This window comes from Acomys minous, assembly GCF_964271855.1.
Source record: "Acomys minous genome assembly, chromosome: 2".
Classification (NCBI taxonomy): domain Eukaryota; kingdom Metazoa; phylum Chordata; class Mammalia; order Rodentia; family Muridae; genus Acomys; species Acomys minous.
The window spans coordinates 56224708-56239263 of NC_140484.1; the positions used below are offsets into that span (position 1 = coordinate 56224708).

Consider the following 14556-nt stretch of genomic DNA (forward strand, 5'->3'; position numbering starts at 1 on the left):
TCTCACCTCTACTCCACTCTCCGTCCCCACACCTTCATGCCCTGCTTTTCAAGAGCAGGCCGGTTCTTCCGGGCCACAGAACCATCACCTGACATGTTCTGGAGTCCACTTTACACAGTGCAGGTCTCGATGTCTGCCATATACTAATTAGAGCAGCAGCCAGGGGCAACCAGCATGACTGTGCTGTGCTAAAGATGTGTCTGGGCTCCCAACTGCTGGCCATGTCTCTTCTCAGGAGACTGCCTGACCCAGAGGGTCCTGCTCACCCCCTGAAGGTGATAGAGATGAGGCCCCTTCCCTTAGAGTCTGGGCAAGCCACATGCTGTGCCCTGCAGGAGCCTCCCAGCTTACTTACCCCTCCCCCTTTGTAACTAAACCCCACTGCCAGCCTTTCAATAGGTCTGGACCATGGACCAACCACCACCACTCAGCAGCTAGCATCTCACTCCCTCTCCTAGACCAAGAAGCCCTTTGACCACCAATCTAGAAGCCACCAGGGCCCTGTGGCTCCTGGCTCCTGGGGAGGCAGAGCAAAGGCAGGCTCTGCTGAGCAAACTTCCCGAGGGCTGAACAATCCAATTCAGGAAGAAAGCACAGTATAAGCACAGACTTCCTCTGGGGCGTGGCAAGCCCTCTTCCTCCACCAGGGCCAGCCAGGCTACCAGTCAGGAACTTAATGATGCTCATTCTAACGGCCTGCATTCCCAGGAGGATACCATGCAAGTGTCTGAAGGCTGCTCACCTTGGCAGATGGGGGTTCCTGGACAAAAAGGTAACAGAGTAGGGGCTTCTCCGGCACCCCTCCCCTTTCATCTCAGGATCATAGGATGGAGCAGGCAAGTGCTGGGAGGCAGTAAGCCATGGGTTTGCTAGACTTTCCTACAGTGGCAAGGCCCTTTAGGGCCTTTCTACACTATTCCCTGTGCCCTGAGAAAAGCACACTGCCACTGCAGACACATGCAGAGCCTCCATTCCCTGAAAGATCAGCAATGAAGTGTCAGGGGTCCTGGAACTTTGGGAGGCAAGGCTGAGGATTGGGTGGCATTCAAGACATAACAAGAATGCCTGTGGGGACAGGGTGTCCCTGGCTACAGTGGCAGATCTTTGTCTCCCCCTGCAAGGCAAGCAGCCATGAGAACTCACCATCCTGAGCCTGGCTCTTGCTGTGCACGGAGAGGAGTAAACTGAACCCTGGACAGCCAGTGGAGGCCCTGCGCAGGTGGCAAGACAAGCCACAAAGAGGTCACCTAATGCAGCTTCCAAAGCAGTCAGCTGTGGGGTCAGACAAAGTAGAATCTGGGAGCCAGAGGCTGTGAGGGCACCAAGAAACTGTGCCGCGGGGAAGTGCTGCCTCAAGGTGGCCAGGAGGAGGCAGCAGCAAGGAGGGCTGCGAACCATTTCTGGAGATGACTTTCTGTGCCCCTGCCCTTGAAAAATGAAGTGCCCTGCCCCTCTCAGGCAGCCTGTGAGAATAAGAGCCACCTGGGAGCAATGAAGGCCAGGTGCAGCTCTGCTCTGTCAATCAGGCGCTGGTTATGGGCTCCAGACCATGTGTCGGCTGGGCTCAGGGCATCCAGCCCATTTTAGCAGCGTGGGTTACTGAAGCTGTGGGCATTCCCCTGTGGACATCGTGGGCAACACCAATGCACCTGCCAATCTATCCTGTACATGTCCCTGCTGTCCTGAATGCCCAAGGCAGAGACACCCACCAAAGCCTGTATGGGCTTGCACACAGACACCAGTCACTCCTGGGGCTCCTGAGTCTCTTGTCACAGCTGACCCACACCAAAAGGATGGCTCCCAGCTTGCTTACTCCTCCTGTGGAGACTAACACTTAAACTTAGTCCTCCATCCCAAGCGTTACAGCCTGGGGGAGCTCCTAGGCTGCCATCGTGCCCCATGTGTCAAGTGTCCCCTCCCCCCCCCCCCCCCCCCGCCAGCCACAGCAGAGTCACTAAACTTAAGGGACGGGCTCAGTCTGATTTCTGTTTTCTGTAATTAGCCCTTCCTTCCCTCCCCCAGGGTCGCAGCAGCACCAGCCCAGAGGAGTCGCGAGTGCGTGCGGGGAGGTTACTCACACGGTGAAGTGGTACACGAAACACTTCCAGCCCGTGGGTCGCTCGAGGAAGTTGTAGACGCGACCCTGGATGTGGGTGCGCGCCAGCAGCGGGCGGCGCGTGCTGTATATGGAGACTCGTGGGTCAAGGCTCACGCGCGGACGTGGGCCGAGGTCTGTGGGGGCCGGGGCGGGCGACACCGGGGGCGACATGGGGGGCGCCAGCCCCGGGGTTCCGGGGGGCGCAATGGGAGCGTAGAGTGTGCTGCCCGCCGGGCAACCCTCAGCCAGTTCCAGCGTGAAGGTACACTTCTTGGCCAGTCCCGCGCTGCCCTGCCGGGAGCCCAGCAGGCGGCCCCAGCCGGTGCGCTTCCTCTCAGCACTGGGCGGAGACGAGGCCGCGTCCATGGCCAGGCAGGACCCCGGGCCTCGCCGCACCTCGGAGCTGAGGTGAAGGGCGCAGGGCGCAGTACGGGTAGCCTCTGCTGCCAGCCCAGCCACTGGGGGGAGGAAGGGGGTTAACGCTGTCCGCTCCGCCTGGGGGCGGGGGCGGGGCAGGTCTCCTGAGATGGCACGCCCCGCCCCCAGGACTCCCCACCCCCGGGGCGCCACTGCATGCCTACCTGCTGCCTGGCTCAGCCAGCGGGACACCTGCTACGACGCCAAGCCAGGCCTGTGCTTCCCTCGGTGAACACCTGCTACGCGAACCTGCTTCCCCCGCACTCTACGCCCGCTGGCCCTGCTCTACTCTAAGGTCCTCCAACCTGGGACCAGCAGGTTCCATCAAGAACCGGGTAAAGCACAAGCACCCACTTTCTCTCGGAAGGCAGAAAGAATGGCGTCCTGGGCCACAGGCGGACACTGTCAGGTACAGAATGAGGAAGTGTTGGCCCAGCGAACACTGTTCGCCCTCGGGTGTCCAGGAGCCCCTGCTAATAGCAGGGAATACGAAAATGCCTTCCCAGTAGCTAATCTCTGCCCACGAAGGCTGTGGAATTGCGGAGATGGGGACCAACCATATAAGTGGAGCTCAGTGAGAGCCGGCTGAAGCTAGTCTAGAAAAGTGCTAGCTTGAGTTTTACTTGTAGACACTGTCCGCGGGGCGAGGCTGCCTGATCAGGGAAAGAGAGTTTGCACTTCCCCAGGGTCACACAGAAGGAGCTTCTTGTCCTGGGACTGCTGTCCTGTCGTGGTGTGGGAATAGTCAGAAGGTTTATGCTACTAGCTCTTGGGAGTTGTTTTGGCTGTAGCTACACTGACCTTTCTGTGGGGCGGAATGGCACCCGCATCCCAGGACAATGCACACACATGTGGCCAAACATCTGCATCGCCACATCCCAAACGCGGCAGGAGAAAAGTGTGCCTTCAGTAAGCATCCAGGTAGTGGCACAAACCTATAATCCCAGCACTTGGGAGGTGGAAGCAGGAGGATCAGGAATTCAAGGCTCTATAGCAAGTTCAAGATCAGCCTGGGCTGCACCAGCTGCTGCCTCAAAACAACAATAAAGCACTGACATTATGTGGGCCCTCCTCTCACTCCTTGCACAAAGGTAACCTTCAGGTGGTGCTCTTGTTAGCTTCAGTTGTCAGCTTGACACAACTTAGAGTCATCTGAGAAGGGAATCTCAGCTGAAGGACGGCCCAGATTAGAATAGGCTGTGGATGTGTCTGAGGGAGAATGCCTTGGCTGTCTTAATTGACGTGGGAGGATACAAGCCACGGCAGGAGGCATCTGTTCCCTGGGCAGGTGATCCTAAACTATATTAGAGAGCTAGCTGAGTATGAGCTTTAGAACAAGCAAGCAAGCAAGCAAGCTCTGGGATTTCTGCTGTACTTCCTTGGCTGTGAATGAGCTCTTTGACGGGGGGGGGGGGGGGGGGGGCTTGTGCTATGTGGCATAGTGAGTAGGCCTGGTTCCCGACTGAGGCCCTGCTCTAGCCTTCCTTGAAGATGGACCATAACTGGCAAACTGAAATAAGCCCTTTCCTCACCTAAGTTGCTCTTGGTTCTGGTGTTTATCACAGGAGTAGAAGGAAACTAGGACAAGTGGATCAAAAGCTTTGCCATAAAAGTTAAAAACAAATCTCGGTAGAGATTAAAGGTGAGGGCTGACGGTACAGTGTGTGCCTAGTGTGTGCCTAGTGTGTGCAAGGACCTGGGTCTTATGGGGGCGGTGGGGTTGGGGGAAGAGCACCTGCCTCAAAAAAAAAAAAAAACTGTCGCTAAGGAAAACATTTCCCACTGTGTTGTGAAATCCGGAAGGAGCAGATAAAACACAAAGCAGCCGCAGGGGAAATAAGAGATAAGGGACAAGCTGGGAGAGTCTCCACAGTTTTCACCACCACAGGCAAAGGATTAGTATCATTAGTACATAAGGAACATCAAAAGCCAGAGAAGACTGTGCTGTGGGAGAGCGGGCGAGTGGGCTGAAAACAGAACCAGCACACAGGGAAAGAGGCATGTGGCCTTGGTGCTTGGGGGGGGGGGGAGCTCAGCCTCACTCATAACAAGAAAATGCAAATTAAAAGTACACTCTGATACCAGTGGCCTACTATCTGATTGGCAAAATTCCAGATCTTTGACGGCACAATCTTTGGGAGAGGCCAGGGTGGCAGGTGCTTTCCTAATCACCCGTGGGAAGGGCATGTTGGCAGCCTTAGCAAAAGTGTATGTGCCTTTTGACCTGAAAATCCCACCACTAATAACCAAACCAAAGACAAATGAAGAAAACAGAAAATGAAGCTAGGCATGCTGGGGCACACCTGTAATCCGAGTACTTGGAAGGTAGGTAGAGGCAACAGTCTCAGGAGTTCAAGGGGAGGGAAGGAGGGAGGTGGGGGAGGGAGAGAGAGAGAAAGAGAAAGAGAGAGAGAGACAGAGAGAGACAGAGAGACAGAGAATAAACACATAAACCTGTGCTTGCAACATGGCTTATATTAGCAAAAGATAAGAAACAGCTGGAGCGGTGGCTCGGTAACTAAGAGAGCTTGCCTCTCTAGCATGAAGACTCCACCATCAGATTCATATATATATATCAGGTTTGACCCTGTGCATGCCTATAGCCCTAGCACTGGAGGGTTGGGGGCAGAGGCCCTCTGCTTCCTGCCCTCTGTACATGCATCTGCACACATATGTGAGTGCATACCACACACGCACATGCATTTGCACACATATGTGAGCACATACCACACACACATACCCACACACAAAGACAAATACAATAGCCTTCACTTGCTTCACCTATTCTCTAACACAGCCACACAATGAAGGTGCATGGTCACTATTATTACTAATATCCAAAGGACAAAATAATTGAACCATAAGTAATAATACTGGCAGTGACCCACTCCAGATGCCCGCTCCCCCCACCCCACCCCACCCCATCCCCCCCCAGGCTAAAATTCTCAGTGCTCAAGTCCTTCTTCACATAAGGCAGGGTAGTCTGTGCTTTGAGCCCACTTCATTCTCCAGTGTGGCTCAAACCATCTCTAGATTCCTCAAAATACTCATCACAGTGGGGATGACAGAGTATCGCTATATTATATTGTGGCGGGGGGGAGGGGAATAAGACTGCCCTAGTCCAATCCAGATGTAATTTGTTTTTCAAATATCTTCCATCTGGTGTGTGTTACAGAACCTTGAGATGTGGAACACCCACTGTCTGAACAAATCAAACATATATGTTTACATATCAAATAAGCAATCCTTTTGAGTTCCTTAGGAACCAAGATATAAAAGATATAGATACAAAAATCAAAGAAGTACAAACAAATCTTTAAATGTGAGCTTGAAACACTACCATAATCTCCTCTGCTATTTTTCTCTCAAAATGACTTTACAGTTATATTCACTAAAACCTTTGGAAGCATCAGGCTGAGGAGGTGGCTCCGTCAGTAGCGTGCTTGCCGGGCAAGCATGAGGCCTTGAGTTCAACCCCCAGAACCCACATAAACATGTGGGGGCATAAGCTGGGTGTAGTGGCACACGCCTTTAATCCCAGCACTTGGGAGCCAAAGCCTTATCTACACAGTGAGTTCCAGGACAATCAGGGATCTGTAGAGAGACCCTGTCTCAAAAATTAAGATGGACTACCCCTGAAGAACAACACCAAAAATTTGTCTTCTGGCCTCCACACACATGTACTATCCTGTGTGTACATGTGCACACACATGTACGTACACACACACACATACCCATACAATACACATGTATACCCATGTTTGCAAACACAGATTTCAAACAGCACAGACAATTATGGAAGCCTCACATATAGACCAGCATCTGTAATCCCTGAATCCAGGAAGCTGAGGCAGGAGGATTGCCATGAGTTCAAGGTCTACAGAGTGATGTCCTATCTCTAAAAACAAACAAAACTATGGGTTAAGGCATGCCTAAAATCCTAAAAACCCAATTGGTTCATAACGAGACTCGGAAAGTCCTCATTACCCTTGGCTTACTGTTCTGAACACTAGAGGTGGGGGGCAGGGTAAGATGTGGCCTGCCTTGCCTTCTCTGTACCGACTTCAGGGTGCAAGGAGGCTATGCCTGCCAGAGGTACACACGGAAGAATGTGTGGATAGGAGTCTGTGACGCAGGAAAACTGCTTTGAAACGATCAACAGGAAGAGGATGGGAGTCTGGTGCAGATTAAACCAGACTGCCTCTGAATTGGGGATTGTTGGAGCTACAGTGAATGCGTGCATTATACTGAGCTGTTTAGCTTCATGTGACGTTCCATACTTTTTCATTACACCAATAGCTGGCCAGGTCTGTCCTAGGGGAAGATGGAAAAAGGGAAGAATGCTCTCTTAGGACCTTCGAGATGTCTCAATGTACCGGTAAACCTGCTTGCCACCAAGTCTGAAAGGCTGGGTTGGATTCCCTGGGATTCACATAAAAGGAGAGAACAGCCAGCCCCAACTTGTCCTCTGACCTCCACATGCATGTCATGGTACGTGCATTTATACACACACAAAACATAAAGTTGTTTTTGTTTTGTTTTAAGCCTCTTGGGGATGCCTTCCCTTCCTTGGACAAGGAATCTGTTCTGAGGGATACTGAGGCAGAGGGGAGGCTAGCCAAGGGGATACTATGAGGTCCTTGCTCTCTCCAAACAGCTGCACAGAGAATAGGGGGTCAGGGTGGAGCAGGGTGGGAGCCAAGGAGGAGAGGCTCCAGGTGTACTGGGGAGCACAGAGCTAAGACAAGCTGGGTTCAAGGCGAGGCTAAAGCCGAAGCTGAGAAAATAAAAGCTGATGGCCCCAAAGCTGTAAACACAAAAATTCCTGCATATGGGTGGATATCAGGGTGGGACCAAGCCCATGGCTACTGTGGAAATGGATGAGGACCCCTGAAGGGCCCATCAGCCAAGAAGAGAAAAACCTCCTGTGGGAGAGATTGAGCAGATTGCTTGATTTGGCCATAGGAGGTCTGTAAGTCTGTGTATGGATCTCTGGGGTCCCACTTGCTCTCTGCAACACTCCTGCTTTACCAAGAAAGCACCTGCCACTTCCACAGTCATCAAGGGGGTGCACACACCCCATCAGGCAGCATCCTGTAAGAGTAGTCTGCCACTACTTATCTCCCAACCTGGGAATGTTTTGGAAACCTGTTGCCTACCCTTCTACATGCTGACTCTCTAAGGACTCTTTGCCAATCTATCTGTTCCCCACCTCACCCAGTTATTCCTTGTCCCTCTGGTGAGGTCAGAGGGCGACAATGGGAGGTGCTTCGGAAGCTCTCATGAGAATAAAACTAGGGGTCTTCTATGAGGACAGAGTCTACCAGTCAGTGGGCTGTTGGGGGCAGTCAGGCTTCCAAAGGCTTTCCAGATGTCATCTCTCTTCAGATTAATTTCCCATTCATTCATTCATTCATTCTCAAATTCTTGTATGCACTGCCATGGAGCCATCATGTAGAGGTAAACAGAACACTGAGCAGACTGGAGGTGCCCATGACACTGGACAATGTTAACTGTGAACTTGGCACAATTTAGAATTATCTGAAATACAAAACCTTAACTGACGAATTGCCAAGACCGGATTGGCCTGCCAGCATGTCTATAGGGGATTGTCTTGATTGTTAATTGACTTGGAAAGACCTAGCTCACTGTGGCAGTGCCTTTCCCTGAGCAGGTGATGCTGGCCAATTTAAGAAAGCTAGTTAAGGATGAGCCTGTAAGTGAGCCAGCAGGTTGTGTTCTACCTTGGTTTCTGCTTCAAATACTGGCTTGAGTTCCTACCCTGAGCTCCCTCAGGAACAGTGGCCTGGAAGGTGAAGTTAACCCTTTCCTCCCCTAAGTTGTTTCTGGTCAGAGTATGGTATTGCAGAAACATAAATCAGGTGAGAAAACTCACTGAAAGCTCAAAAAGAGGTGTCTCCACAGGCATTCTTCCATTTACCTGGGGGAGAGTTTGCTGTCAAAGCTCTCTTATGCAACAGATACTCAATGCTGAACCAATGGATGGACGGCGACATGAGGAACAGAGCTTCCCACTGTGAGAGACCTCCTGGCTGATGACTATCCTTGTGGGCTGTACTCCCATCTCTCCTGTACCTCCCAGGCAGCTGCTGGGGTGTCCCCTCCTCATCTGAGGACATAAAAATCCATCATCTCAATTATCTTGCTCTCAGGCCTGGGAAGGGGGGACTAGGACCTTCTCTAGGCAAACACTGGGGTCGCAAACACTGGGCAGGGCCACGAAGCAATCCTGTGGTGGTGGGGATCACAGTAGAACAAAGGCAAGATTGGACATATGTAGAGTCCTTCAGCCCTGACACATTGTCCTCCCACTCACACTGTATCTGAGGTCATTTCTCTAGGTGCACTGAGTACTCAGTGTGCTCTGACAATGGGTAAAGGCTGGACAGACAACCCAACCCAAGCTCACATTCATGGAGAAAGTTGCCCCATGAGCAGGTCCTTATCCATATGTGGAGTCAGGAAACAGGGCCTCCCTGGGTTTCCCCCCCCTTCTCTCTCTCTCTCTCTCTCTCTCTCTCTCTCTCTCTCTCTCTCTCTCTGAGCCCTGAGTATTGTTCTAGGCCTTACTGAGACCAGGGGAGTCCAAGAGCACTAGGGAAGAATGGGAGGAGCTAGGCATGCTGTCTCTCTACCACCCTTAACTCACAGGCCACACCCACCCACACTCTCCTCTTCCAAGATGCCAAGCTGGAAACCAGCTGAGAATACTGAGGGTCATCTGCAAGTGTGTACAGTGTGCCTGTGTGTTGGATACATGCAAACAGGCCTTTGTGAGCCTCCTTTTGGGACTGTCCCAAGGACAGACTGCTTAGAGCTCCATGGGAAGAGTGTGCTTGGAGGGGAGACCACCAATCCAATAAGGAGGTAGAAACCACCCTACCCGGACACAGCTATACCTAATTTAATAAGGTAGTATGAGGGTCACTTGGTGACCAGACTCTGCAAACTGCACCCCCTCATTCCTTCCACAGCACCAAGCCAATGCTGGTGAGGTACCAGAGGCTTACTATGGTGGTCCCTATGTCTCAAGTTGAGCCCTCTGGTAAAGCTGCCTAGGGTCTTGCTCGGGGTCTCCAGACACCCACATATACCTGAGAGGCCCCACGTAAGCATGGGAAGCTCATTGTCCAGACATTGTTCTGGGGACAGGGTTGATCTTCCAAACCCAAGGAAAAGCTTACAAAAATTGAGGGCTGTTGGCACTTGCCTTATTTTGAGAGTCAGTTCTAGCTTCCCTTTGGGGGAGCTGCCACCATCTGCCACAGAATCCACTCTTCTCCTTCCCAGTGAGTGTCCTGGGGAGGAGCCCCAAGGCCTCAAGGATCTCAGGCCTCCATCAGAGCTTGTGGTAATAGCCCACTCAGGAGCACGACCCACTACACTCAGGATCCCTTGGCCCATAGCCTCCCAGTCACCTCTAGCCCCACAGCATTTGCTAAGACACCAAAGCCTCCACTGGAAGAAATATATTGGGTATTTCTAGCCCAATTCAATGTCATGCTGGGTAGTTCCCAGCCAGGCCTTTTGTCCTCATCAGTGATACTATGGTCCCACACAGGCCTGGAGCCCAGAGTAAGGGCAGGGCAACTGAGGGACAGAAGGGGAGGCAGGAACAACTCAGTTGCCAGCAGCATGTACTAGATACCTACGGCCTTGTTTCTAATTACACTGTATGGAAGGCAGGAACAATGGACAGAAAGGCCCCAGCTTCGGGAGATAAAGATCTCATCTGTGAGACACACGGATGCCGGGAGGAAGCACATGAGAACCTCACATGCCACTTGGGTGCTCTGACCAGCCCTGACCCTTATGTGACCCAGAGCCTGTGAAGCAGCTGCCAGCATTCCCATGTGTGGGCACTGCATGGCGGGAAGCTGATTCACCTCGGTGAGTCCAGGCACAGAGAGGCTTCTGAATGTGAATGAGTGACTGGAGAGGACTCGGTGGGTGGCTGTATAGGTGGATGGGTGCTTGGATGGTGACAGTAAGTATGTGGGAAATTGTAAAGATGTTGAGTGGATGAATGGAAGGGTGGCCAGCTGATTGGATGGAGGGATGGATGGATGGAGGGATGGATGGATGGAGGGATGGATGGATGGAGGGATGGATGGATGGATGGATGGATGGAGGGATGGAGGGATGGATGGATGGAGGGATGGAGGGATGGAGGGATGGATGGATGGAGGGATGAAGGGAGGGATGGAGGGATGGATGGATGGAGGGATGGAGGGATGGAGGGATGGAGGGAGGGATGGAGGGATGGAGGGATGGAGGGATGGAGGGATGGAGGGATGGATGGAGGGATGGAGGGATGGAGGGATGGAGGGATGGAGGGATGGAGGGAGGGATGGAGGGATGGAGGGATGGATGGATGGATAGATGGTATTCTTGGGTAGTTCGATGTATAAATGGGTAAATGGATAAGTAGCTAGTGGATAGGTGGGTAGTAGATGGATGGTAATAATGAAGTGTATAGAAGCATGAGTGGGTGGAAATAGGATAGATGGATGGGAAATGGATGGTGATAAATGGTAAGAGCTCTTAGATGAGTAGATGATATGGTGGTTGGAGTGAAAATGGCCCCCATAGGCCTGGCCTACAACGCGAGTCCAGGACAGCCAGGACTATACAGGGAAACCCTGTCTCAAAAAAAAAAAAAGTTGTCTTGGTCCTATGGTCATGGTGTGTCTTTACAGCAATGAAAGCCTAACTGAGACAGATGGATAACAAGGTTGGTGAATGGAAGGTAGATGATGCGTGGAAGGATCAGTAGATGGACCAGTGGATCCGTGAGTGAGTGGCCTGATTAATCTTGGTTGGCAACATGACAGGGTTTCGAATCACTCTGAGCATGTCTGAGAGTGTGTTTCTGGAGAGGTTTAAAATTGGGGGAGGCCCACACAAAAAGCAATCCTGGGATAAAGAGCTTTCAAGGAAAGAGCAATGTCCACCTTCCCTTGCTTCTTCCTCCTGAGCAGGTGTGTCCGTCACCACCACCACCGTCCTCTGTTGACTCTGGTCTCCAGCTTCTTCGGTTTTTCAGCATGGACTAAACATCAGTGAGTCTCTTAGAAGATTGGGGATCTTCTAAGCCTGACTGGTACCAGGTTGGGACAACTGAGGTGACTAACTGGCTTCATGGGCCCTGCTGGCACTGGGTCTCAGCCTCAGCAGCATGCAGATGACCATTATTAGACTACTTGGTCCCAGTCATGTAACCAGCCCTATAAATCTCATTAATAAATAAGATGTATATTCTATGAGTTCTGCTCCTCTGGAGAGAGTTTCTTGACTTGGACGGCGAGATGGATGGATGGTGATGCACAGATGAACGTATCCGGAGGCTTAGGTGAGTAGGAACATGAGCAGAAGGTGGTGAGTGTCAGCTGGATGTCTGGATAAGAACAAGGAAGATGGCTCAGTAGGTGAAACGCTTGCTTCACATGCACTTAAAGGCAAAAGAACACATAAAGACAAATTCAGAAGACCAGAACCCACATCGTGTATCTGGAATCCCAATACTCCCTCAGTGAGGTAGGAGGTGAAGACAAGAGAATCTCAAAAAGCTCAAGGCCCAGCAAGCCTAGTGTGTGTGGTGGCAAACAAGAGACCCTGTCTCAAGCAGGGAAAGACAAGGACTGACATCCAAGAGTGTTCTCTGGCCTCCACACATAACCCGTGGCATGTATACATCTACACACACACATGAGAGAGAGAGAGAGAGAGAGAGAGAGAGAGAGAGAGAGAGAGAGAGAGAGAGAGAGAGAGGGAATAAAACAAGATGGATGGTAGGATGGGTGATTGACGAATGGGTGAGTATTGTCAGTTCTCAACCCTGGGTGCTAGCCCAAGCGTACGTATTCACTTTGGTGTGTCCTCATCAGCTCCTAGGAAATGCTCATGGTCATTATCCCCATTGCCTGACAGGACTTGGAGCAAGTACCGGGCTGGGAGCAGAGGCCACACTGAGGCTGGCTACCAGTCCTGACCTGCTCTGCATACATAGAAGAATACAAGTACCTGTATAGACAGCATGCGTGTGCAAAACCCTATCTGTGTGCAAAACCCTAGTGCAGGCCAGGGGGCCAGGCAGCCATTAGCTTCCATATCTAGGGCATGCTCTGGTGGCTGGAGTTGGCCCAGCCACCCAATTGTGCTATCTTGTACTTCCAGCTCTGCCATATGACTGACAAGTTCTTGTAAGGGCTGGCTTGCCACTGCATGGCAGGAGGAGAGGTCAGGGGCAATTAGGCCTGCCAGGAGCTCTGAGTTGGTCCCTCAGCCCTTCTGGCCTTGGTCTACATCTGTGAGATAGGGCCAGGACCAGGGCCAAGACCAGGGCCAGGCTGATAGCCAGAGCTCAGGCCTAAGGTCTGCTACCCTCTGTCCTTGCCCTTCCCGGACCCTGTCTCCCAAGTTAGAGACCATAGACAAAAGTCCAATATGCTGGACAAAAATCCTGGGTCAAGAAGATACTAAGGTCATGAGGGCCACATAGGTGGCCTTAGAACTGCAGTGGGACGGAGAGGTCCTAGGTTACCTGAGTGCTGAAGCCAGAGCTGCAGAATTTCGGGGGCAGCAGAGTGGATTTGCTCCACAGAGGGCAGACAAAGAACTCAAGACACGACTGCGTCTAGAGGCAGGGTAGGGCAAGACACTGAGCCAGGATCTGGTCCTAGGAGGTAGTTTGCCCCCCAAAAGTATGTTGGGGGGCCTTTGGGTACAAAGTTCTACAGGCTAGGGAGGCTAGGGGGCCTGCCAGACTTTGGCTTCTTCTGCTCCAGCCCAGGCCTCAGAGATAGCTCAGGCTACCTTAAGAACCTTTGGCCCTCAAAGAACCCGATGCTAAACATGGCTTTTGAGCAGGTGGTAGTGAGACTGTGCGGTCAGTGGTAGGAAGGAAAACTGCTACCCTGGGGACACACACTAGGGTGGGAGTAGTCCTTGCCCTCTGGGACACAGCCTCACCCAAGAGGAAGTATCCTCCTGACATCAGCCAAAGCCACCACCACAAGAGAGACAGGCAGCTTCCAGCAAAGCCACAGTGAGGCCTAGGTTGGGACTGGGGGAGACAAGCCACTCAGTGGATGCTGGAATGTCTTGGAATTTGCTGCCCACTAAATGCCTGTCTCCCCGGTCCCAACCTAGGCCTCTACATGGCTCATGCATGTGCACGTGCCTAGGCACACACTGTCTAAACACACAACTGCCTTTGAGCGCGTGTTCTGTATACAGTCAGTCATATTCCGCGCTTGGGATTGGCTGTGACTGCCCAGGATCCAGCAGTCCTATGGGGGAAGCAGCTGCAGATAGACAAATGAGGAAGCAAAAAGATCATTTCAGATGACGAAGCAACCCTGAGCAATACTGCGAGGGCGCCTGAGAGGAAAGCTGCAAGGGTGGGGCCCTATGCTGGTGTGGTCCTGGGTGAAGGGGTTCCTGAAGGACACGGGAGCCTGTGATGACAAGGAGGGTATAGGACATGTTCCAAGGAGTGAGTAGTGCTCTGAGGCAGCAGAGGCAGAAATGCCAGGGCTCTTTGGGTTTGATTATTAGGATACCAGGGGGCCGTGAAAAGCTGTGGGTAAGGAGAACTATACTATGCTACTTGCCTGGGAATGGTTAGGGAATGTTTGCTGCAACCCTTCAGGCATCCAAAAGATGGAGAAAGGGGAAGCACCTCCCAACACAGCACTGTATGGGAAAGGGTTTGTGGAAGGACTCCTATTCTCCATATACCCCATCCATAGTGGGAGCCATAGGAAGGCCAAGCCCTGGGTTGTTGGGTGGGCATGAACTCAGGCTGACCTCCAGAATCCAATGGACGTTGGCTTTGTCCAAAGCTGAGTTCTGGCCATTCCATCTAGCCCCCCCCAAGATGTCCCTTATTCTCAAAGTGGACCCTATAGCTCTCCAGCCCTGAGAGCTTGTGGTCCCTGCCCTTCAGAGCCCAAGTGTCTAGAACTAGTTCTGAGCCTCTGGCCCTAGCCTAGCTGGTAATCCCAGGAAGACCTCAA

The 14556-nt window shown here is 52.2% G+C and overlaps 1 protein-coding gene and 1 long non-coding RNA gene across 3 annotated transcripts in view; one reads left to right on the top strand and one right to left on the bottom strand.

Annotated features, from left to right (window-relative positions):
• KCNQ1 (potassium voltage-gated channel subfamily Q member 1) overlaps positions 1-2769 on the bottom strand; it is a 321454-nt gene extending 318685 nt beyond the window's left edge. Inside the window, exons 1-2 of one of the 2 annotated variants that reach the window (XM_084770356.1) lie at positions 2680-2769; positions 2079-2556 (exon numbers count right to left, since the gene is read on the bottom strand). In XM_084770356.1, the coding sequence (XP_084626482.1) occupies positions 2079-2464 (386 nt within the window). In that variant the 5' untranslated portion in view covers positions 2465-2556; positions 2680-2769. Of the gene's footprint in view, positions 1-2078; positions 2557-2679 lie in introns of those variants that run through there. The other variant, XM_084770357.1, reaches the window with a different exon arrangement.
• A 20-nt stretch (positions 2770-2789) lies between these two features.
• Positions 2790-11802, top strand: LOC311591126. The gene is made up of 3 exons (XR_014777019.1): positions 2790-2924; positions 10219-10426; positions 11518-11802. It is a non-coding gene; the product is annotated as an uncharacterized lncRNA (long non-coding RNA).
• The last annotated feature ends 2754 nt before the right edge of the window (positions 11803-14556 follow it).